Source organism: Pagrus pagrus (assembly GCF_965226575.1).
Source record: "Pagrus pagrus genome assembly, chromosome: 5".
Lineage (NCBI taxonomy): Eukaryota > Metazoa > Chordata > Actinopteri > Spariformes > Sparidae > Pagrus > Pagrus pagrus.
In genome coordinates this window covers 21,346,977-21,371,583 of record NC_140189.1, presented here as the reverse complement: position 1 = coordinate 21,371,583, position 24,607 = coordinate 21,346,977, and the positions used below count along the sequence as shown (strand labels likewise).

The following is a 24,607-nucleotide window of genomic DNA, read 5'->3' as shown; positions in this document are numbered from 1 at the left end:
ATATCCTTATAAATGAATATTGTTGGGTTTTGGACTGTGGGCTCAAAAGAACAAGAAGATACCGCCCTGGGTTCAAGGAGAAGCTTGATGGGCATTTTTCACAATTCCTGACATGTTAATGATGAAAGATTAATCAAAGATCAGAAGGTCAGACCACATTAGTTTTAAGCATCTGCACTTAGCAGCAGTAAGTAGTGGATGGCGGTTGTGCCTTCCAATATTAATGTAGGCTAATGGACGATGGGGAGCCACAGCCAGATCTAGATCATTATAACAGATTTGTTCTATTAATATGGGTGAGAAATACAAATGGCAGCTCTAGTGTTCATTTAAGGGCCAAACCTGCTGCTGTAATGCCTTTCCTCGCCTCTGGGCGGCGCACGACAGCAGCGCCCGGTGCTCTGCAGTCGGATGCGATTGGTCGACGGGACAGACAGAAGATTCCGGAACGCTGTCACGCATCAACCGGCGTTGCGTACCGCATGCTGCTACCTAGCTTCATGGAACAAGAACAAGGGTGTATCACCGTCCGCTGACTGAAATCCACTGTAGCTGCCGCTGCTGTCACTTTTAGCACTGAGCTGTATTTCTGTTCTTCCTTGTAATTATCGCAATCTAAACTGTTCAGTTAGCTAGCTAGCAAAGATGTCAGTTGTCGGGTTTGACGTCGGGTACCTGAACTGCTATGTAGCGGTCGCCAGAGCCGGAGGGATTGAGACTGTCGCTAATGAGTACAGCGATCGATGTACACCGTAAGTACAACCGGGCACATTATTGTGCATGATTTGCGTTGTGTTATCTCCAATGATGGCAGGTACAGAGTGTAAATGGATTCACTTTTCTTTCATCACGATATTGAGTGAAGCTAAGCTAAGTTAGCACCCTAACGGATTTCACAACAGGAAACAGCATGTGATTGCTAAAGCTAATGCTAGCTGAAACAAAACCATTGTGAGTGCAAAGGAACCCTGGCCTGAGCCCCACCACACACGATGAAACGCTTCTTCGGGTGTTTTATTTCATTAATATCGTCGAGATAATCTATAGACTATTAATTGACCTTCGCAGGCAGGTATTGGATTTTTTTTTTTTTTTTTTTTTTTTTTTTTTTCACTGCAGGCGTGAATGAGCGCATGATTGGAGGAGGCCAGATTCTAGCTGTCAAAACGACCTGATCAATCCCTTGTACTTCATTTTCAGAACCATAGCCCATAGAAGAAACATGGGAACACGATTGTAGTATATTGACATGGAAACACGAAAATGTATTACGACGTGAAATCGTCATCCTCAGAATAAAATACCATTTTATTGCTGCCTTTATCAACCCTACATGAAGCTGCATCGTCTCAAAAATTGTTGCAGGGGAGTTAACTGAATCGTGCTTTCTGTTTTTAGAGCATGTGTTTCTTTTGGACCCCGGAATCGATCGATCGGTGCTGCTGCAAAAAGCCAGGTATGTTTTTAATGGGGGATAATGGGACACCGGGTTTCCCATAATGCACCGAGTATGAGCCTGGTCAATAGTAGGCATGGGTGCAGCACACATCACACTCATTACATCCATGTTCAGGTGTACATGTTTATAGATTAGAGGTTTTTCAATTCTTTTTCCACAGATCGTCACAAACTGCAAGAACACAGTCCAGGGTTTCAAGAGGTTTCATGGCAGGGCCTTCTCAGATCCCTTTGTGCATCGCCTCAAAAACAGCTTGGTGTACGACATTGCACAAATGCCAACAGGAACGACTGGCATCAAGGTAGGAGAATCTGTTGATTGTATTAGTTATAGCCTAGACACACTGGATATACCTAATTATTACTTACAAGAGACTTCCAGTGACTCCAATTGATTGTTATCGTTCTGCCTGCCGGTCCAGGTAATTCAAAATCTGCAACAAAAAAATGTTTAGTCAGACAAGAGAAACATTCATTGAGACGTTCTGTCAGAGCAAGGAGAAAAGCCTTTATTTAGTTTGACATGTTTGTGGTTAAAACACTAATGGTTAACTGGTTTAGACTTCATGGTGACTCATCAGGTAAGAGATAATAAAAAGAGACACCTGATGTTCTATGGAGACGGTACAACAGGAAGTAAATATTATCATGCCAGCAGACACAAAGAAAATGTGTATTTACATCAATAGTACAGATTATAATACAGTGGACACAACGTTTTTTAGAGCATGATACAGTCACATAAATGGAAACAAGAGATATTGATATAGATAGATATAGATTTGTCACGTTCATTCTGGTGGCTATTAATTGAGATTTGTTCCAAAATAAGCCTTAAGGCTCAACAAGCACTAAAAGCTTGCAGATGAACAGCACTTATGGCACAGCAGATGTGTGTCTTGAAGTTGTGAAATCTGTCTGTGTCATCACAAGCTGAACTGAGATAAAGTTCAAAATGGTGGGAGGATAAGGGACAATGGCACCCGACACTATGAGTTTCAGGCAATGTCAGATGAAGCAAGTAAGCCAAACTGTGCATGTTTGGCAATGTGATTTATTGTTAATAATAAAGTAAAATGTTTACATTTGGCCAGAGTTGAGCTAGATAGTAATGCTTTATCAGTCCACCATCATGCAGTAACTTTTTGTGCGGAGCACTAATTATAAGCTGATACAGAGCAATGTAATACTTCTCTCTTGTCTGACAATTTCCCTGTCACTAAAGGTGATGTACATGGAGGAAGAGAAGGTGTTCAGCATTGAACAGGTCACCGCCATGCTGCTGACCAAGATGAAGGAGACGGCAGAGAATGCCCTTAAGAAGCCTGTGGCTGACTGTGTCGTGTCTGTAAGTATTACATATTACTCTACTTGTTGATGCTGTCTGTACAGAGGGGCAACATATTTAGTCTTTTGGCCAGCATATAGAAGCCCAGTGCTCTCCCCATACAGGTGTTTTTGCTTCTTTTGGCTGTTTACACCTGTTATAAGTATCAGTTAGGGGTGGGATCACAATTGATTTAATCATGATCATGGTTCACAATCTTAAATTGTGATCTTTTTTACTCAATTCTGAAATGAACTGTAGACTATAGTGGGACTTTGAACATTAAAACACATTATTGCATGGCTCCAGACTAACCTTTTCCACTAGTAGCACTGGTTCTCCTCTTTGACCATTTTACGAGCTCCACTTAAATCTTTATGCACTGCAGTACATTTGTATTTCTTCCATCTTAACTGTGTTACGAATGGTAGTAGACGATTTACAGAAAAATCAATGTTCTATTTTATTTTTTTTAAAGTGAAGTGCTTTAAGAGAAAGTCATTTCCATTACTTTTTAAAGGGAGGCTGCAGCAGCTCCTAATACCAGATATTTTAAAAACCATCAATTAATTAACTGTGTTAAAACTATAGTGTTTTCCCCATTCTTACTGGCATACAGACTCAGACGAGGATTTACTTTGTTTATTTATCAGTTTATTATCAAATGTATGAATCCATTATTAGATTGTTTTAAAGGACGTTTTTTTGGGTGTCCCACTGAATCCAACTAACAGATATCAGGGTCAAACACACTGCAGGAGAGGGTTCGTAATACAGCTGCTATTACTGCTGTGTACAGTGACACTCGTGGGCAATTTGTGCAATAGGATGTATGATGTTTGGCAGAGTAGACTATTATTTTTATAATGTTTAAGCGTACCGTTCCTTTGATTTATGTATTGCTGCGGCGGCCAGAGCACAACGTCACCAGCAATCGCTACTGCTGGTGTTTTACATGATATCTGATGATGATTTCAAAAATCAAAATCACGTGGACATAACTGCAAACTGCAGGTACTCCTAGTTATAAAATGCAGTCGCACTGTCTCCTTAAATGGTCACAGTCTGGAGCCCTGTCCTCATTCACCATGCCACTAACGCATGTTGCATTATTTACAGGAAGAGCCACATGAAGTAATTTGTCCAGTTAGCATAGCTCTCTAGTTGGCTACATCACTCTACTGGTATGTTCACGAAGCATGAAAATGCCAGTCAATGAGGTTATGTGAAGTTGGGAAACAGAAGTCAGAGGACAATAAACACTGCAGTGTCATGATTCACCTGAAAAATAGATCATAGAGGCCTACAAAATTGATCTTAATGTAAAATTGTCTGATCACTCCCCCCCTGCTGTCATTAGTCCACAGAGTTTGGTGACATCACGTCATTGCCAGTATAACTTCAGCCTGACGAGGTCTAATTAAGCAGGTTAAAAACAACCTGTGTAACTGTTGAATGAATCTAAAAATGAATCTAAATGGAATGCTCTTCTTTACCAGGTTCCCTGCTACTATACTGATGCTGAGAGGAGATCAGTGGTTGATGCTGCTCAGATCGCTGGTCTCAACTGCCTGAGGCTCATGAATGAGACGACTGCAGGTCTGTACTGGGTGTTTTTGGGCAGGGCTCGGGCAAGGTTGTGCATGTTTGTGATTGTTGTTCTGAATGTGGCTGGCACTCAGACCTAACATAACTCATGAAAAAGCAGACTTTGACATTGATTCCAGCAGTTGCTTGTTGCATAAATAATTTAACAATTTTCCTTACAGTTGCATTGGCGTATGGGATCTATAAACAAGATCTCCCTGCTCCCGAGGAGAAGGCCAGGAATGTGGTGTTTGTGGACCTGGGCCATTCTGGATACCAGACATCAGTGTGTGCCTTCAATAAGGGCAAACTCAAGGTGTGTAGACAAATCAACATATTTAACATGTTTAACAGTGTATGAGAGGCTGTGTTTCATTTCTTCAACTCTCTCTTGACCTATTCTCCATTTCTCTCAGATACTCGCCACAGCTTGTGATCCAGAGTTGGGAGGAAAGGACTTTGACGAGGAACTGGTGAAGTATTTCTGTGAGGAATTTGGCAAGAAGTACAAGCTGGATGTCAAGACAAAGCCCAGGGCTCTGGTCAGGCTCTACCAGGAGTGTGAAAAACTGAAAAGACTGATGAGCGCCAACTCCTCTGACCTGCCACTTAACATTGAGTGCTTCATGAATGACATTGACGTCACTGGAAAAATGAACAGGTAAACCAACAAGTTGCCATTTGTTGCTCTTAGTAGCCATGGTTCATATCTACTGTTTATTGTTTGAAATGCCATTTTAAAGCTTAAGTCATGTTTGCCTTTTCTCTTGCACAAGGGGCCACTTTGAGGAGATGTGTGCTGATGTTTTGACCCGAGTTGAGGCTCCGCTGCAGAGTCTCCTGGAACAGACCAGTGAGTTTACTTCACCTTATTTACCTGTCTTCTGTTAAAGAAAGTAATGTATGCAAGTTTACTATTAGTTTGCGTGATAATAAAATGTTTTTTTCCCCATAAGAACTGAAAAAGGAGGACATCTATGCAGTAGAGATAGTGGGGGGCGCTTCCAGGATCCCGTCTGTCAAAGAGAGAATCAGCAAATTCTTCGGGAAGGAGTTAAACACCACACTGAATGCTGACGAAGCTGTGGCCAGAGGATGTGCTCTGCAGGTTTGTCAGACTTTGGTTTTCCACCCTCCTGTTGCTCACTAGATGATCCCACATCAGCTCTCGAGTCTGCATCTGTTGATCTTTTGAAAATAAAGTGAAAGGGGTGTTTTTTTGTCTTTAGGTTTAAAATGTTTATTATAACTGTTAACGAGCTCTCTCACTGGTTGTCTCCACAGTGTGCGATACTGTCACCTGCCTTCAAAGTGCGTGAATTCTCCATCACAGACGTTGCTCCCTACCCCATCTCCTTAAAGTGGCATTCTGCTGCAGAGGAAGGTCTCAGGTAAAAAAAAAACCTGTTGGAACATTTCTATTTTTATCCCAACTGTCTGTGGTCTCAATTACTGAATGTAATAATAATTGTGACATACTCTCTCACTTGTTGCAGTGATTGCGAGGTATTTCCCAGAAACCACGCAGCACCTTTCTCCAAAGTGCTGACCTTCTACCGGAAAGAGCCTTTTTCTTTGGAGGCCTACTACAGTAGCCCTAATGAGCTGCCCTACCCTGATCCCACGATTGGTAAGAAACGAAAGCTTCCTAAGTGATCTCTGACCACGAGGGGATAGAAGGAGGAGTAGTTAATGTGTTCACACCCAACAGATACACAGGCAGATTAGCATCCTGTCAGGCTTCTGTCTACTTAACAAATACAAGTATGTGCTGTGGTTTGGTGCACACTCCTGAGACAAACATCTGGATTGACAAACATGATCAAATTGATAAGCAAATAAAATTACTGAACTGACCTGCTCAGACTAATTAAAGCTGTTTTGCCTACTTAGCTTTTGTTATTGATCTTTCTTGATTTTCTTCCTTACAGGTCAGTTCCTGATCCAGAAGGTTGTCCCACAGGCCAGTGGGGAGAGCTCCAAGGTGAAAGTCAAGGTGCGAGTGAACATCCACGGTATCTTCAGTGTGTCCAGCGCCTCCCTGGTTGAAGTGCAGAAGACTGATGAGACAGAGGAACCAATGGAGACAGAACAGGCTAATGATAAAGATGGAGAGGTACTTCAGCCAAACAAGTCTTTTTTTTCCCACACAAAGCCTCCTTTTACACTGAGAATCAGATCTATATTTGTACTACCAGTTCTACATCTGTTTTGAGATAAAAAAAAATTTTATTACTGTTTTTATTACCTCTCTGCAGTCCAAGATGCAAACCGATCAGGATGAGCAGCAGGGTCAAGGAGACGGTCAGAAAGAAACGGAAGAAAAGAAAAGTGAGAATGAGGAGATGGAGGTAAGATGCTCAATTTCTGTGTAAAACAATTACTGTTACCAGAGTTACCAGTTTATTAGATTGTCTTTGCAAGGAAATACAATTCAGTACATTAGCCCAGAATAAAGCCAATCTTTGAGATCCTTAAAAAGCTTAGAATGTTTTGTTTTTCATCCTTGTGTATTTAATACACATTAGAAATGTTAAACACAATAGGGTCTTTTTAAATGGAGAATTGAACCAGCTCTAACGCGGAGTAAACAAAGCTCAGCTAGATGTTTCACAACGTGTTTGACGCAGAGCCAACGTCCTGCGATTCTGGAGAAAGACAGTTGATTGATTAGTCCCATTCCCAGGTTGTTAAATACTGATGATCTAATAAGATTTGGTCATTGCATGTCTTGATACATTTTGAGATATTTTGAATCACAGTGCCTGTTTCTCTTACTCTTCAGACTACCACAGAGGAGGGCAAAGGTGAGAAGAAGTCCGACCAACCCCCACAAGCCAAAAAGCCCAAAGTCAAAACAAAAGTGCTCGAGCTTCCGATTGAAAACAGTCCACAGTGGCAGCTAGCAGATGACATGCTCAACCTTTTTGTAGAAAATGAGGTAACTAAACATTGCGCCGTCGCATAACTAAATCCACCCATCTGCCTGCCATCTTTAATTACTTGATCTATTTTGAAGTGTTTAGCGGTAACCGTTGCTGTTTGGGTTCTCTTCAGGGTAAGATGATCATGCAGGACAAGCTGGAGAAGGAGAGGAATGACGCCAAGAATTATGTAGAAGAGTATGTGTACGACATGAGGGACAAACTACATGGGATGCTGGAGAAGTTTGTCAGTGAATCTGTGAGTAGACAGCCACCTCTGACTCTTTGTAAAGACAGAATTGGGTTCAATGCTACAACACATTTGGCTTTCCTTTACTTGTTGTGAAATAATTGTTTATACTTTTAGGACCGAGATGCTTTGTCATTAAAGCTGGAGGATACTGAAAACTGGCTGTATGAAGATGGAGAGGACCAACCCAAGCAGGTGTACATTGACAAACTGGCAGAGTTAAAGGTAATTATTGCTATAGAGATTGCTTTTTTCTCTCTCCATTGACTGGTTGACATTATGATTTTTTAATGACATGCATACTGTGTTGGCTACAGAAACTTGGTCAGCCCATCCAGGAGAGGTATACAGAGGCTGAAGAGAGACCCAAAGCATTCGAGGAAATGGGAAAACAAATCCAGCAGTACATGAAATTTGTTGAAGCATTCAAAATGAAGGTAAAACCTAAAGGCTTAATCTGAAAGATTCCTGAAGTAATAATGACTGTGGAAATTAGTAACACCACTTTTGTTATTTACATTTGATTTCCAGGAGGAGCAGTACGACCATTTAGATGAGGCAGATGTCAACAAAGTGGACAAACTGGCCAGTGATGCAATGATCTGGATGAACAGCGCCATGAACCAGCAAAGCAAACAGAGCTTGTCGGCTGACCCCTCTGTCAAAGTAAAAGACATTCAAGCAAAGACAAGGGTAAGTATTCATTATCTTTTGTATATATAATAAAACCAGAGCAGTTAGAAAATTGTGAATTGTATCAATTAAGATTCGGCTGATCGATAGCGGTTCTAATTGATACCCAGTTTCGATTCCAGTATGGTTTTAAAAGTGTTTACTTCTACTTTTATTGTTTCATTAAAGTATTTTTAATGAGACCTTTTTAAAAAAATAAATCCATACTATAAAAATGTATGATTTTTACTTATTCAGGAAAAAAAACTGAATCACACAATTAAACAGTAATCAGAAGTAAATCCACTCCAACAAAAACACGAGTAAATGTGAGACTGCACTTGAACCAAAGGTGAATTGAGCCCACACTGATACTGTACAGAAACCCCATCCAGAGCAGGCCAGATACGCTACCTAGGCTACCAAGACCACAGCAAGAGAGAGGGCATGAAACACCAACTCACCATTGAAGCTCTTAAAGGAGCACAATCCACTGGTTATTGTGGAAAGGTTGTTGAAACACTGGGGCTTAGCGAGGGACTCCTTAAAAACTTGGCATTTCACCCAGATGGACGTGGTTTTGCAGGGCGTAGTAGTGCATGCTTCAGTGAGCTCCATGACCTTCTCTGGGTGCACGTTGTGTTACAGTTATTTGTGTATTTAACCTCTGGTTAGGTTTATAAAATTAAACTACTAGGTTAGATTTAGGTAATAAAAATACTTGGTTAGGTTATACAAAAGATCATGGTCTGGATTAAATGAATAAATCGACGTTCACTTTTGTTCTTACACGGGATAGGAGCAACAATGATCACCAAAAATGAAAATAACCTCTGACATTATGAGTGATGAGACACCCAGTGTGAGCTGACACAAACACTGTGTGACGAAGGATGTGAGGCGCCACCCCTGGGCGAAATATCAAGTTTTTAGGGAGTCCCGGCTTGGAGACCACATCAGATGCTGAACATTCGTTTAGATGCCTTGCCACCTTAAATGTTTGGCAACATTGGATGTGCATCCTGACCTTAGACTCATTAGCTTCCCACATGCATGCTTAGCATTTTGGATTCAGTTCCACATTGGAACTGAATTTCGGCCCCCACCATGCCCATGTGTAAAGTAAATATGTAAGATGCTTAAGCCAGCTAGATTTGTTCAAGGGATACGCATCGTAGCCATTGGTAAATTGGACCCAGAATATGATTATTTAACCCTAAGAAATCAGATTGCAGGATTTCTGTGTTGAAATTAATCAAATTTCATGTTACTATTTGGGTTTAAGATCATGAAGTTGCCATATGCTGTTTCAGAGAGATATACTTTATTGCTCCCGAGGGAACATTAGAAGTAATTTTACAGTTATCTTAATCGTAATGAGACACTGAGGTCAACTATCTACCAAGAACATGAGTAACAGTTGTGCCTATATTGCAGTTATCTGTTGGGTGAGAGCCAATTACTAGATCTCCCACATGATTGTTTTTCTTTAACTAAAGCCATTAGTACATGTTGTTTTCCTTGTGTAATTTCCCAGGAGCTGTTCTCGACTTGCAACCCCATTGTGACCAAGCCCAAGCCCAAGGTGGAGCTTCCCAAAGAGGACACGCCTGCAGAGCAGAATGGGCCTGTCAACGGACAGGAGAAAGCCCAGGAAGAAACTGGAGACAAGGGAACGGCCGAGAACACGGGCAACCCCAGCTCAGAATCCACAGACAACAAGCCCGACATGGACCTTGATTGAAGCAGCCTAACGCCTCCCTAAGCAAAGCCGATCGGGGAGCTGGTTGTTTCAGATTGAGATGCAGCCTTGGTGTATATCAGAGCAGGTTTAAGTGTTTCAGGAACTGCACTCTAAAGTCAAAAAGCAGGCAGGGTGATTAGCACACTGAGCCCGGCTCCTGGTGGTATCTCTCTGATGACATAGCATGCCCTCTCTCTTTCTGGATGACATAAATCAAAAGCCAGCCGCAATAAGCCTGTTTGACAATGAGCGCTGTACACATGATGGTATTTATTTCTGTTGTGTGCTCTGTACATGTTCTGGTCTGTGTCACAATATGGTTTTAATAAAGTTATTGAAAATCAGTTGTGCCATATTTATTGCTTTGGTCAGATACAATGCTTCACAAAGATATTGCTTCTGTTTAGCTAGCAGGGTGCTAGCTACCACTGAAGACGGGTCATATTTCTGGGAATATGGGGGGTTTGATGACATTATGCATCTTGAAATGGTGCTGTCAGGCAAAAGGCTTAATTTAAGAGCTTAGTATGAGATAAAAAAAACGTTTAGCCACACAATGAAGATAGATGAGAATAGTACCTCAGTATTTCTGAAATGCTAGCTACAGGTGTGCTGAGTGAGACATGATACACACTAAAGATGATTTTAATTAGTTATAGATATGATTTGTTGAATATAAAGGTAACTCAGTTGGTAAAATAACCTGATGAGGTGATAAAGATGATATAGAAACAAAGTGTACAAATAAAAGTAACTGTCGGAGGCATTGAACGTTACACTGACTACAGTCATCTTGTGTCGCCTAGCAACAACTACGTTCTGCTAGGTGCTTCACGCTAATGATTTTCAGCTAAAGCTCAACACTCGTGAATATCTTTCATGCTAGCTCTTGACACATGTACGTCACTAAACATACAGCTGTGATGTTTTTAAAAGGTGTAATTAACTCGACGGAGCCTTTTTCGCCATTTTATATACGGCTAAACAGCAACACGGGATTTTTTTGCTTCCATTTCTCGGGTTAAATAATGAGCTAGCTACTTAGCCTGCTGGCTAACATTAGCTGAGCGCAAGTTCAGTAAACGTCACCTCCGCGGTGAGCGCTGTTTGCATCCGAAAGCAGGAATCACATGATCCATCCAGATCCTGTCTGCTGCGAGTAAAAGCTACACATAGTCCAAGGTATAATAGGTGTGTGCAATAACTATTTTCTTTGTGTTTTATTCGGAGTGTGATACTACGGTGAAAGTTTTGCTCGCACGCTGCGGTTGCGTCAAAGTTGTCACAGTCTTTCTGGAAGATTGTTTAGCCACCTCTATGAACAGTGGTCTGATTTAATGTAGTTACCTTGATGAGTCTAAAGTCTGATTAAGGTGTGTTTTGTCCTTACTTCCAGGCTGAGCTTCTTCAGACAAGACACCCGTTCCTATTTCCTTGTCTTTTTTCCCCCTCCGGGACGATGAAGCTGATCATCCTCAATGACTACGACCAGGCAAGCGAGTGGGCTGCCAAGTACATTAGAAACAAGATTTTAATGTTCAAACCTGGCCCGGACAGATATTTCACCCTGGGGCTCCCCACTGGTAAGTAGGGTCTTGCAGCGCCATAAAGCTGTTCATTATACTCATAAGTTAGTGCAGGGGATCCTGTATCACAGTGTGTAAAACAGTGAGAAAGTTAGCAGTATTTCCCCCCTCATCTGCTGATTCAGTGTCAGCAGCGGAAAGAGCCACCAGGCCTGTTACTTGTATGATCCAATCATCGAAACATGCTTAAAATATACTTACAGGAGTACAAGTTGTGTTAAATAGAGAGATATAATACTGGGGCGTGGATCTGCAAGAACTGGCTAAATGTTTCAGCTTGTAAAACACAGAATTATTGTGACATAACATGTTTGCATGTAAACTTTATATTGCAAAGAGCCAGTAAAGCCATCACATACGTCCAGCAGAGCAAAAAATACAACAATTTCCTCTGAAACGTAGAAGAGTAATTGTGTAAAATCTCTCATTTTGGGAAAGAGTCCACTTTTGCTTTGTAAACCTTTGCCTCTCTTCAGGAAGCACCCCCCTGGGTTGTTACAAGAAACTGATCGAGTACTACAAGAATGGAGAAGTCTCCTTCCAGTATGTAAAAACGTTCAACATGGATGAATATGTAGGTAAGTCCCCACCGGTCTTTGTCCCAACATAAAAGGATTACACATGAGGAAAGCTGCGATCTTGCATAAGAAACTGTCATAAAATCCTGTGTAGGGCTTCCCAGAGATCATCCTGAGAGCTACCACTCCTTCATGTGGAATAACTTCTTCAAGCACATAGACATAAAAGCTGAGAACACCCACATCCTAGATGGCAACGCTGCTGACTTGCAGGCAGAGTGTGATGCCTTTGAGGAAAAGATAACAGCCGCCGGGGGGATCGAGCTGTTTGTCGGAGGTCAGGAGGTCACAGTGCTGTTATTGAATACGATATAACCAACTACACATTTGAGATTTTGTATCAAGTGACTTGGCAGTTTTCGTTAAAGTTTAAACTACTCCTCTTGTCCTGTCAGGTATTGGACCAGATGGCCACATCGCCTTCAATGAGCCTGGTTCAAGCCTGGTTTCCAGGACTAGGGTGAAGACCCTGGCAAAGGACACTATCATGGCTAACGCAAGATTCTTTGACGGGGATCTCTCAAAGGTGCCCACCATGGCACTGACTGTGGGAGTGGGCACTGTCATGGATGCGAAAGAGGTTAGAGGCCTGGATGAATACTGACCATCTGTCCTGTTTCTGTGTTTTGCTTCTGTTTCTTAAACCACATGTTTGAAATCAGCATTTTTTCCTGTCAGGATTTTCTTTCAGTTGCAGAAGCTTGTATTGCTCAGTGACGTTGTCATCTTTCTGACACAATTGCAAGTTGCCCTTGCACAACAGGCCACAGGTCACATTTCATTTATTTTTTCCACTTTCTTCTCAGGTCATGATTCTCATCACCGGAGCACACAAGGCGTTTGCTTTATACAAAGCCATAGAGGACGGCGTGAATCACATGTGGACAGTGTCTGCGTTCCAGCAGCACCCACAGACAGTTTTTGTTTGTGACGAAGACGCCACCCTGGAACTGCGAGTCAAAACTGTGAAGTACTTCAAAGGTGAGATTAAATCACAACGCTACAGTGCTTAAGTTTCTGTAATTCACTTGTGGCAAATTGCCCAGGTCGCAGACATGAATCATAGAAAACATGCTGATTCTTGTTCCTTCTTAAGGGATGATGTACGTGCACAACAAGCTGGTGGAGTCGCCTCCCTCAGGGAAAGAGAAGAACTGAGGAGATCTCTTCAAAACTTTGTGGATTCATGAGGCATTTGTCAAAAATTAACACTCCAGTGATTCCTTTATATTCTGGTGGAGATACATTGGTGGACATCAAGCAGTGCTTGGTGTTGTTTTCAACTAATTCTTGTAGTAATAATCATGTGCTGGTATTGCACAGACTGTTCAGGTTTACAGATGATTGTTGATACAGCTTTGCTTCTCATTTGTTCTTTGTAATAAAGTACATTTAATTTTTATATCTGTGTATCTGTTTGCTTGGTTGGGAATAGTCTGTTCCCTATGTCACATGACAACACGTAACGATTCATGTTGCCTTTAAGTGCTCCATGTGAAGTTCTATTTCCAGATATGTATTGAAAGTAGATGCAAAATGGCCCTTTGAACAAATTGTGTTATCGTGTCTTTCAAAGAAACAGAGTCCTTGTTGTCAATGGCGGAAAATAACTACTATAGGAAGATAAATACCCTACTCAAGTTTATCTCAAGGTACCTTTATTTTACTACAGTATTAGGATTTTCTGCTATTTATTTATTCGAGCACATGGAATATTTATAGCTATATCCCACTACATTTCAGAGGAAGATATCATAGTTTATACTTTTTTGTATCTAACTGCTACAGTTAGTGGTCTCTGCTTAGTTCAAGATTTTATAAGCAAACCCTACGATGCATCGTCAACAAATAAATTACCCAGTGATATAAAGCATCAAAACGCTGGACATCAGTATTTGTAAAATATAATATATACGGAAGAACTGTGAAAATCTGCATAGTGAACTCTGACTTTTGATACTTGAAGTACATTTTGTACATTTTTCTGGTAGCAATGAAAAAAAAATCCGACCGCACGTGAACGCAGCATCAGATCCTGCTCTGGTCCGGGCGTCAGGAGGGGGAGAAGGAAGGAGATGGCCGACTAGGAGGCAGTGTTACCTTTGCTACTTCGTTGGCGAGATTCCTATTTTACTGCACATCCTGAAGTGAGAAGAGGACGTTTTAATATTTCGCTCCTCTTCCACAATGGCAGAGCAAAACAGCAACGTCAGATACCAAGAGGTGTGTATTTACCAGTTTGTCGGCACGTTAAAACGCAGCTAACAGCTAGCGTTAGCTGCTGACCAGCTAACACCAGTCAACATTAGCCTGTGAGAGGAAAACAGCGACATTAGTTTACGGGCGGGCCTGAGTGGGCGATACATATCTTAAGCTCACGTTAAACCAAATATCTCACACTTACTGAAATGCATCATTTAATGAATACTAATTATTTTGTCACATATAACTTGGAAGTCTATGTGACCCATTTTCATTTAGCAGCTAAGTACTCGTAACATTAGCAAGCTAGTGACGTTAACGGGTGGCTTGACCAGAAATGTTGTGTTGCTTTGTGCAGCCTTGAACCATAATATACTACCTGACGGTCCTGATCAGAGCCTGTCAGTAACTTAACCTCTAGAGACAGAGCAGGATCGTAATACTAACGTGAAGGTGCAGCCTGCTCATGTATCGACACACGCAGATGATGTGTCAACTTGATGCACAGCTTGTAGTGTAGCTTTAGTTGGAGCTGCTATGTAGTTTTGATGATGTGTCAGTGGTTACTGTGCAGAAGCTAATCCTAAACTATCTGGAGAAAGGAATTGATGCAGACATGTCCATCATAACCACTTGTTGCACAGCACATTAAATAAGTGCGACATCAGTGCTGATGTTTAAGCTTGTTTCCCCCTTTTCCCCCCTCTGATGCACCTTTCAGTCCATCTGTATTTTGATTGTTCAGTACCAGGCTCAAGTAGAAAAGACATGTGCTTTGAGGTTGAGGTAGGCAATATGGATAAAGAGGCCATATAACTTCATATTGCAATGTTTACGTTAGGTATGAGAGGATACATGATATTTAATGTAACGATTATCCTCTCCAACACAATTTCAGTTCACGACATCCCAATAATCAGCAAAATATTCTTAAAGCTTAAAAATAAAAACTGAAATTGTGCTAAAACCTACTGGAATCACTTTAACCTTATTTTGTTTGGAAATAAATATTTTTATGGCATCACAGAGATGACACATCTTTTTGTGAAAAACAATCAAATAATTTAAAGAAATCATAAATCTTGAGGCCTTTCTGCACAAATAAAGGATAAATACATATTGGTAACCTCGTTTTCCTGTTGTTTATTTTAGTTTGCAATTCCTTATATTTACACACACCAGATTTTATTTGTTTTTGCAGGTAAGATAATAAGAATAACACAAGATAATGAAAATTCACCACAATCTGCAATGAAATCTTTTATTGTCCCATCCCTGCATCTATTTATGGTCTATATAGTCAACTGGAAAATTCAAATGAGAGCAGATTTGCAACATGGTCTGTAATCAAGTATTAAACCAACCTGAATTATTACAAGAATAGCTACCACAGTATAAACATTAAGGCAACAGACAAATATTTAGTATCCCATCATTATTATATTATTGTATTTTAATATTGCCAACAGGACTTGGAGTACTTCAACCCTTTTCATCCACAGTAGCCAACACATAGATTTCCTAAAGTTCTGTTGTAATTTATTCACATTTCTTCAGCTGGTGAATGAGGAGGAGCCGGCCCAGTCATCCCAGGAGGGTCCTGCCCAGGACGCACCACCACCCTACAGCAGCATTGCTGCAGCAAATGCAGGTTAGAAACCTTCCCAGCTCCATCACATAGTGTCAGATAACTCAGAACAAACAGAAATATTTAAATCCCTGATTATTTGATTGTGCCACCACATACTGATTCTTAATTTAAAGTGTAAGCCTTTCGTCCTAAAGCAGTAATTGTGTTTGAGTATGTGCAGTGAAACATGCTAAAGAAACAAAAGCAAAATTGTGAGAGTTCTCATTAATCTATAAAAGTATGAATTTGAGAGTATGTAAGAGTCACATCCTACATGGTCTACATCTCAATGTGAAATCTAAATAAAGTACAAATACCTCATAACTCAAGTGTACTGAAGAGGAACACTTGAATAAGTCTGTATAATTCTGTAAATCTGCTGCTCTGTACGTACATACTGTACGTCCTACACTATTAGCTGTAGAATGAATAATGTACGGGGGGAAAAGCTGGTGTGAGAGGCCTTTCAGAAAGTTCTGATGTTTCTAATCTCACTTCTTAAGAGGGCATAGGTCAAAACGTTGCATAAGTGGGTGTAGCCTTGAGCTCTTCCTGTGCGAGTCCATTGATCGCGTTCAGTGCTGTTAGTGTTTGGACAACACTAAGGAGCGTTCTGGATAGCTGCCAAATGACCCAGATAAAAGTCTTGGCTTGTGTGGAACAGAACATAAACACTAATGGACACATATACTACTAATGTGTTTCGTCTTGCTGTAACTCATCCCTCCCCCCCCTGGTCTGGTTTATATTTCTCTTTAGCTGCTTCTCTTTTTGAAGGAAGTGAAAGTAGATTTTTGTCTGTCAGCAGTCACACCCTCACGACAGCTTTAAAATCAACATTAGATAACCTTGAGTTCTGCTGTTACCATTGATTTTTAATTAAATTGTAGGCTGTTTTATTAGTTTATTTTTTATATTTAGAAGAATTGGGTTTATTTTTTTGCTTTTGTTGGAGTTTGTTCAGAAACAAGACCTCTGTACATGGATGAAAAGCCGTTTGTTTGTTACCTCAACAGCTTTCTTTGAATACAAAGAAGATGGAGGAAGATTTCCCAACCCTCCATCCTACAGTGTTGCCACCACTTTGCCCTCCTATGATGAAGCTGAGAGAAGCAAAGAAGAGGCAGCCATCCCCCTTGTTACTGGAAGAGTCACAGTAAGTCAATCTAATCTTCAGTCAACATTTAGAAATATTCCTCATCATAAAGTGCCTTGTCGTGTACGAATACGTCACGTTTTCAGACAAAACATCAGGAGAAAATGGAGATCAATGCAAGTTATTGTGATTATATTTATTATATACTTCTTATTTTTGGTGCAGGAGGACGACTTTGTGGCCAGGGATGACTTTGAAGATGCTGACCAGCTGCGAATAGGAAATGACGGCATCTTCATGCTCACTTTCTTCAGTAAGACATCGTGTCTTCGGTTGACTTTGACAGTTTTTCTTTCTTTAATAGTCAACTAACTTTTGGTTTCACTTGTATAGAGTCTCTGAACATGAAAAATATGCTATCTCCCTTGATTTACCATAAGTTATGAAGTTATTCTTGAAGAGCTCTAGTAAACTATTTTCTAAAAAAAATTTGGCATATTTTCAAAGGCTATTAAATACTTTATTGGATGCAAATACCAGGAGAGGAGGAGGAGGAGGAGGAGGAGGAGGAGAAACTGTGCCAGCCAGTTTGATGACTTCAAAACCCACAAACATCTTTGATTTAAAAAAAACTTTTCAATGTCTATTGGTCATGCTTTAAAAATAACATATTTATGGGTTTATGGTCCGAGGCAGTTTACTTTTCATTGATTATTCTCTTGTCTGTCACCAGTGGCATTCCTCTTCAACTGGATCGGCTTCTTCTTGTCGTTCTGTTTGACCACATCAGCCGCCGGCCGATACGGGGCCATCTCTGGTTTTGGCCTGTCCCTTATCAAATGGGTTCTTATTGTCAGGGTAAGAGCTATTAAGTAAATATTCACCATTTTTAGTTTGGCTACTAAATGGTGCTCAGTGGTTTGAAGTTGCAGGATTACTAGTTCAAATCTGTATTACTCTTCAGGAAGACTAGATCTCTGAAAATGATCTCAGATACTTTTAGATTTGTGTTTTAGCTCCCATTTTTCTTCCAGTTTTCGACCTACTTCCCGGGTTACTTTGATGGGCAGTACTGGTTGTGGTGGGTGTTCCTGGCCCTGGGTAAGTGAGAGACATCATTTTGGCCTTTCCAATTCTTTTCCACAGTTACATTGTTAACTATCTTATGTTGAATGATTCTTGCATTACTTATCTTTTCCTTGCCCTCCAGGCTTCATGCTGTTCATCAGAGGCTTTGTTAACTACTCCAGAGTGCGTAAACTGGCTGATCCCACCTATGCCACTCTTCCCCGAACAAGGGTACTCTTCATCTATTAGAGGTAAGGTGTATCACAGATATGTTGGTCATTGAAGACATTTACATGCTCAGAAGAAGAAAGGACATTTCTGGCCTTACTTACCTCACACTAACTGTTAGATGCCATTAAACAGGACAAGACAATAATTCCCACGATCCCTTGCTACTTATGTCTTATATTTTGTTTTGATTGAGAGACCTCTAGAAGCAGAAAATGCATACTGTGCGTTTAACATCTTAGCTGCCAGCCAAATGAACCGCCTGCACTTAATTTAATGGGGAACTGCACCAATTTTACGCATCAAAATTTGTTTACCCCTGTATATGTAAATAAAGAATCAAAAAAAGTTGATTAATTGTCTAAAATACCATCATTTGCAATTGCCAGACCTCTGTAACCCACTCTACATCTCTGCTTGAAACTAGCGGCTCAAGGCTACATTAGCTGCTGCTAGCATGAAACACCCAAACCTCAGGCAGAACTTTATGCAGTTGAAAGGCACTGTGGGTAATGTAGGCACCCTGGATTAAGAACATAGCGTTTTATTTCTTCCCCTAAAAGGTGAACTGTTGAGTCGGATAGAGATTTATTATGTAATGCAGCTACAATTTCAAGCAGTTTTAAGCACTTATTCCAAAATCCAAGCACCTTTCGAACCAAACAATGCTTTAATTGGTCATTTTTAAGGATTTCCAGCACCTGTACAAACGCTGTAGAAGACATAAGATATATCACTGCCAGTACTTATAATTCTTGAGAGGAAAATTTCCTTGTGTTGAGAGACCCTCATGTTATTTACTCCAGGATTAAGTATAAATCCATGTTGACTTAGTTTACACACAACATCCTCATGTTGATAAGTAGATAAATACAGGAAATTGAGAGAAGTGCCTTAATCTTGTCAGTCTGCGTTGTTAATGTGCATGTAAACATAACCACTGACAAACTACGTCTTCCCTCAACCCACATTCAGGATGTTTGGATGTGGAAGAACTGGACACGACCAACACAAGCAGCAACTCTGTGAAGAGTTTCAAATTTGAAACGAAGAAACTTAACAAGAAATCGGCCAGATGAGTTATAGAAAAGACAATAAAATAATCAGGAATTCTATCACTTGTTTTATTTTGTTTTGAAACTTTATTAATGGAAAAACGGTTAACAGAAATAGTCCCTTAATGTACTCATTAGTGGCGAATGTTAAGTGCTATTTACATCTGTCTGTAATGTATGAGTAATGCCTTATATCATTTGGTGGTAGCATAAGAGCATGCAGCTGCCCTCAATAAATAGGGAGAGTCTCGTGTTGGCGACACTTGAAGCCAACAGGTATTAATTAATAAAACACTCTGTAGACTTGCCATAGCATGCAACACACTTTGTAATCTGCACTAATCTCACTTCATGGTTTTATTGTGACTATTATAGGCTGTTTTTAGATACCACATACACTTACAAAGCTTTCAATAGGCTGTAAATGCTGATGACCACATATTTCACTCACCTGTTGGCTTTAAGTAGTGTTGCCCTTTTGTTTAGCCAGGAGGGGGCAGTGTTGTCTGCTGCTTTTAAGGTGTTAGAAACGATTCATTATGGGCATTGTCATAATACAGTGTACACGCTTGTGATTCAAACACAGTGTCAGTGGAGTGTGCAAGAATTGCACCCATATGTCAGGAGTTATGATTTTGCCTGTTCAATGTTTTGTTGTACATTAAATCGGGTAAAGCGATCCACCCTGGAGATCGAATTTAAGTCACAAATATGATCTTAGATGGTTGAGTCTGGCCACAAATGTCAAATCCCAGAGCAGTTCAGTTGACAGTAAAGGGACATCTGGATTTTTTGGACATGATTTCTTCTGTAGACACGTGAGCACATTTTCTGGTCCACGTCTTTTCAAAAAGCTAATTTAGAGCTTGACCTTTTCTGACTGTCTTCGGTGAGTCAGTGGAGTAGGTGTCTCATTCATTTTCAGCAGAAAAGCTCTGTGATTGTAACAGAGAGGTTTGGCTATCTGAAGTTCAGCTATTTATGATCTGACTCAGATTTTTCAAATCATCAAAGAACATATAAATAACTCAAGTTCCATTTCCAGGTTGGTTTTTGCCTTAAGATTTAATTGACAGATGGGGGTGGGAAGTCTGTTTCTTTTCTTCTATTTTTTGTTTTGAAACTGGTTCAGAAGGTGTAAGATGTTAGCTATGGTGTGGGTATTCAAACTATATCAAAGAATGTTGTATGCAGGTGCACTTTTAGGTACATAACCAATAAAACCCAGAGGACGTTCCTGTCGTAGTTTGAAGCCCCGGACATATTAAACAAGTAATGAACGACGCAGTGGTGCAAGATTGTGTTTCTGTTTTATATTGTGGAGAAAACAGCATGGCAGTTTTTAAGATCCAACCACTGTTGTCGATGGAAGGATGGACTTCTGTTTGGTCCGGCAAACTGAACGGTCGGCCTCATCAGTTAACTTCATACTTTTGCCCATTCTGCTTGTTTCTATGTGATTTAGAGCTGCAATCCTGGGGTTTTGTTGATATGGAACTGTACAGAAAACGTTTAGTGTTAAATAAATGTCACTTTTAATGCGTCATTTCTGAGTCGTCTCGATTATTGACTGCGCTGCCACAAAGGCTTGGTGGTCATATATGCTCTGTTGAATATCATGACATTACTAATGCTACATTATTTACATGTTAGTGTTATGAATCTCTGTGTGGCTCAAGATGACAACAGAGCCACAGCCAAGGCTGGATTAAATGGATAGATTACAACAGGCAGACAGTTGTTTGTTTGTTTATTTATTTTAGTCCCTACCACAAGCACATTTTTACATTTGGTAAACAAAACGACCTGCACATCATTATTATTATTAGTAGTAGTAGTAGTAGTAACAGTAGTAGGATGCTCATTAATGTAGTCAGGTATATGTTTTTAGCTTACCTGTGTGTATATTTTGGTATTCATTAACAGTTGGTTAGTCATATTTATAAGATAAGTAATAGTAGTTATATATATATTTTTAGATTTTAAAATATATGTCAAATGTTATTTAATGCAGGCAGTTGATGGTCTTTTACCCTCTGTCGGGGCCCCCTGGTGGTAAGGAGGTCATTGGCATGTGTCTAGATCCAGCCCCGGCCACAGCCCTTTATGTACAGTATGCTTAATGGTGCACTGTACTATTTCACACACTGATGGCACCGAGTGGCAGCAAAGTAGAACTGCTGGAAAACCTTCAGCTATGTCGACATGCAGAGCAGTAAATGTCTCCTCTGGAGAGCAGAGCGTAGATTGCAGAAAACTTAAACTAGAAGGGACTTGAAGCACATGACAGCCACTAAGACAGGAAATCTCAATCAGTGAGTTACTTCTGTCATTTTGCTTTCAAGTAAGTGATTTTAGTTTCTGAGAAAATGACGACATTTTTAACATTTTTCCTACCGTGGGTCACGATGACCCTTTAAAGCCGTTCCAGCAGTCTTATCTTTCCAGACCCACATGAAAAATTACTTTTTCCTGCCTCGGGGCCAAACTTCACACTGACATCTGGAAACAATTTAGATAACTAGGATTTTACTATAATTGCACTATACTGGGGTGTTAGGGTATAATTATAGTATATCTGTGGGTCCTTGAGGTGGCTCCAGGGCGGAAATCATTTAAGAGGAGTCATTTATCCCTGTAACTCCACCCATGACAGAATGTGTGATTATTTGGATCAGGGGTTTCATGCACTTTGTGTAATAAAACATTTAAAGGCTATATTCTTCTCAGATTGGGGGCCCTGAGACCAAATCTTATCAAATAGGATATGTTGCTTACTCCATTATGTGAAGGGCTAATTGCATGGTGACATACAGTCTCCTCTTTCATGCAAACGTTAAGTCTTAATCCTGAAAAAAGAAAACTGACATACATTTGATCTTGACTTCTTTTTTTCCCCACATCTCTTATTCATGTTCATAAACTAAGCTGGTGTGTATTCTAACAGAAAGAAATCCACCCTGGAGCAGCTTCACATGTTGAGGTATGACTGTGTGTGTTGAGACGAGTCTTCTTCACTCCCCGGACTCACGCAGCTGTCGGGGCAGAAAGAAGATGGCCTTCTGTCCAATGTGAGTCCTTGGACCCAGCTTAGGTTTTCCGTTCTTTTTCAGAGCCACGTACCAGCTCTTCTCCTGATGTTTCTGAGACAGATAGGTGTTGTAGTGGTTCTCCTCCAACTTCTCCAGGAAGTAACATTCGTCCGTCAAAGTGGGCTGAGAGATAAACAGAAGAGAAGAGAACCGACAGCTGACGGCACTTCAGATGTTTGGGGTTAAAAGTTTAAAAAATACACTCACCAAAGCTTACATCAAGATTGTATAATGGTTAGTGATTAATCATTTATAGCAGATATCATTGAAGGTATTCAATGTACTGATTTACTATCACATGAGTCATCAGGTCTCTTGTAGATACTCACTGAGCTGTACAGTCGCCCCTCGTCACTCATGGCCAGATATCGCCCGGCCTCTGTTCCCTCGATGACCACAACACCTCTGTCCACAGCTTTCACCTTTAAAACAGCTGAAAGGAGGAAAAGGTTTGAAAACATGACAACTGATCCCTCTACATACACCTCTACGATCACAGGTCGCTGTTTTTTGGTAAGGGATAAAATGGCATGGACAAATCTGAGACTTCTGCTTCAGCCCCAAACATCATTGTTTCCTCTGGTCAGCTGACAGACGGAGGGACAGAATTAATACTACAACTAGATACTTAATGTACTTGTGCCTTTTATTCCTTATCCAATTAAAGCTGCTGTAAGCGATGTTGTCATTTTAGCTAACTTCCCGTACATTTTGCAGTTAGCAACCTCCTCCCTCCTCTCTACGTCACCACACTTGCATGACTGCTTACTTTTTTTCCAGGCAGCTCTCTCTGCCTCTTTCTTTTCTTCAAGTGTTTTTCTTATCTTGGTCTGTTTGGTAGTTTAAGCCGTCACCAGGAGCGCTGGAATTAGCAGTTTTCCCTCTTCTGCATTTGACAGTAAACATGAATATAGTGGCGTGGAAGTATAAAGTAGCAGAAGATGGAAATACTCAAGTTAAGTACAAGTGGGCTACCTGAAAATTGTACTTTAGTTGCCTGCAGTACTTAAAACATGTACTTAGTTACATCCCATCACTGTTAAAATGAACTTTAGAGTCAAATACACCTTTGTAAAACAGAATAACTGGATTGTGTTATGTGGAGGCACCCTCCTTTTAAATGTCAGTAACTTTCCTCCCCATCTATCGGACCCCCCATCTCTCTCTGTCTTCCTGGTCTTTGAACCTGACACACCTGTTAGTGCGGGAAGTGAACGCATCATGTTGTAGGCCTGACCTGGATGTAAAGTGCGCAGTGCGCTGCGGTCTTACTGTGAACGTCCCCATCATCCCTCTGGCCCTGCACGCTCCCATCGGCCAGGATCTGGAGGTGATGTCCGCCATTCATGCAGTACAGCCGAGTCAGCCGCCTGTAGTCCGGCAGCAGGCCGCTGTCCACGGCCTGATCCTCGGGTACAAACACCTCCTCATCCGCCATCCTGCTCCGAGGAGACGCAGCGGAGTAGCCGACAGGGAGGCTGGCTGTCTCTGCCGGCGGTGTCCCCTGCAGCGGTCAGGTGTTTGCAGGGTCGTGAACGAGCGCAGAGAGCACACAGGGAGCTGGATGCGCGCCCCCGACGCCTGTGGGATCCCTGATGCCTGGAGACCTCAACTCAACTTTATGAGAGACTGGGGAAGTTAGATCATTTATATTGTAGCCTACACTACTTATCACAACTTTAGTTTTATTAAAGGGACACTGTGTAGTTCAAACTCAGGATTTTATTATTCACAATATTAATGAGTAAAAAAAACAACCTCAGAAATATTTATGTTTTCAATAAGTGAATAAACAAGCTGTTCTCAGAGGGAAAATAAGGTCCTCAGGACACTGTTTGAAGCTAGAAATGTGGCAGGGTCCGCCACATGTAAACAAAAGGAAACTGTGTTGTCATAGTGCACCTTTAATACTTGTACCCCGCTACAGCTAACAGCTAACATTTATCTGATAACTTTAGTTACTTCGCAGATTTTGATTAATAATACAAAACAAAATCAACAAATAAATCATGATATGTTATTATAGTTTAAGATAAGATGTTATTGATCCCTGAGAGGCCATCCAAAATCCAATAACTATAATTCAATAATGTCTGATGCTAAATTATGA

The 24,607-nt window shown here is 40.7% G+C and overlaps 4 protein-coding genes across 6 annotated transcripts; 3 read left to right on the top strand and 1 right to left on the bottom strand.

The window, feature by feature from the left end:
* Window positions 1–426: 426 nt before the first annotated feature.
* hspa4b (heat shock protein 4b) lies at window positions 427–10,306 on the top strand. The gene is made up of 19 exons (XM_084352736.1): window positions 427–752; window positions 1,399–1,456; window positions 1,620–1,760; window positions 2,684–2,806; window positions 4,285–4,384; window positions 4,555–4,688; window positions 4,789–5,033; window positions 5,149–5,225; window positions 5,329–5,480; window positions 5,657–5,763; window positions 5,869–6,002; window positions 6,304–6,488; window positions 6,631–6,723; window positions 7,158–7,313; window positions 7,430–7,555; window positions 7,664–7,771; window positions 7,864–7,983; window positions 8,078–8,239; window positions 9,756–10,306. The coding sequence occupies exons 1-19, from the start codon at window positions 646–648 to the stop codon at window positions 9,960–9,962; spliced, it is 2,535 nt and encodes an 844-aa protein (XP_084208862.1). The 5' UTR covers window positions 427–645; the 3' UTR covers window positions 9,963–10,306.
* A 474-nt stretch (window positions 10,307–10,780) lies between these two features.
* Window positions 10,781–13,528, top strand: gnpda1 (glucosamine-6-phosphate deaminase 1). Of its 3 annotated transcripts, none has more exons than XM_084353805.1 (7): window positions 10,781–11,144; window positions 11,359–11,545; window positions 12,025–12,126; window positions 12,221–12,403; window positions 12,522–12,706; window positions 12,933–13,107; window positions 13,223–13,528. In XM_084353805.1, the coding sequence occupies exons 2-7, from the start codon at window positions 11,422–11,424 to the stop codon at window positions 13,282–13,284; spliced, it is 831 nt and encodes a 276-aa protein (XP_084209931.1). In that variant the 5' UTR covers window positions 10,781–11,144; window positions 11,359–11,421; the 3' UTR covers window positions 13,285–13,528. The 3 variants fall into 3 exon arrangements, with proteins under 3 accessions (XP_084209931.1, XP_084209930.1, XP_084209932.1); XM_084353804.1 differs by having other exon boundaries at window positions 10,781–11,153; XM_084353806.1 differs by having other exon boundaries at window positions 10,839–10,860.
* A 643-nt stretch (window positions 13,529–14,171) lies between these two features.
* On the top strand, window positions 14,172–20,951 carry ndfip1 (Nedd4 family interacting protein 1). Its single transcript, XM_084353782.1, has 8 exons — window positions 14,172–14,349; window positions 15,886–15,979; window positions 16,975–17,114; window positions 17,280–17,367; window positions 17,788–17,912; window positions 18,089–18,155; window positions 18,265–18,373; window positions 19,326–20,951. The coding sequence occupies exons 1-7, from the start codon at window positions 14,314–14,316 to the stop codon at window positions 18,369–18,371; spliced, it is 657 nt and encodes a 218-aa protein (XP_084209908.1). The 5' UTR covers window positions 14,172–14,313; the 3' UTR covers window positions 18,372–18,373; window positions 19,326–20,951.
* Window positions 20,952–21,138: 187 nt separating this feature from the next.
* fgf1a (fibroblast growth factor 1a) lies at window positions 21,139–24,004 on the bottom strand. Its single transcript, XM_084353783.1, has 3 exons — window positions 23,770–24,004; window positions 22,827–22,930; window positions 21,139–22,620 (listed from the first exon to the last, which is right to left on the bottom strand). The coding sequence occupies exons 1-3, from the start codon at window positions 23,933–23,935 to the stop codon at window positions 22,420–22,422; spliced, it is 471 nt and encodes a 156-aa protein (XP_084209909.1). The 5' UTR covers window positions 23,936–24,004; the 3' UTR covers window positions 21,139–22,419.
* Between the last annotated feature and the right edge of the window lie 603 nt (window positions 24,005–24,607).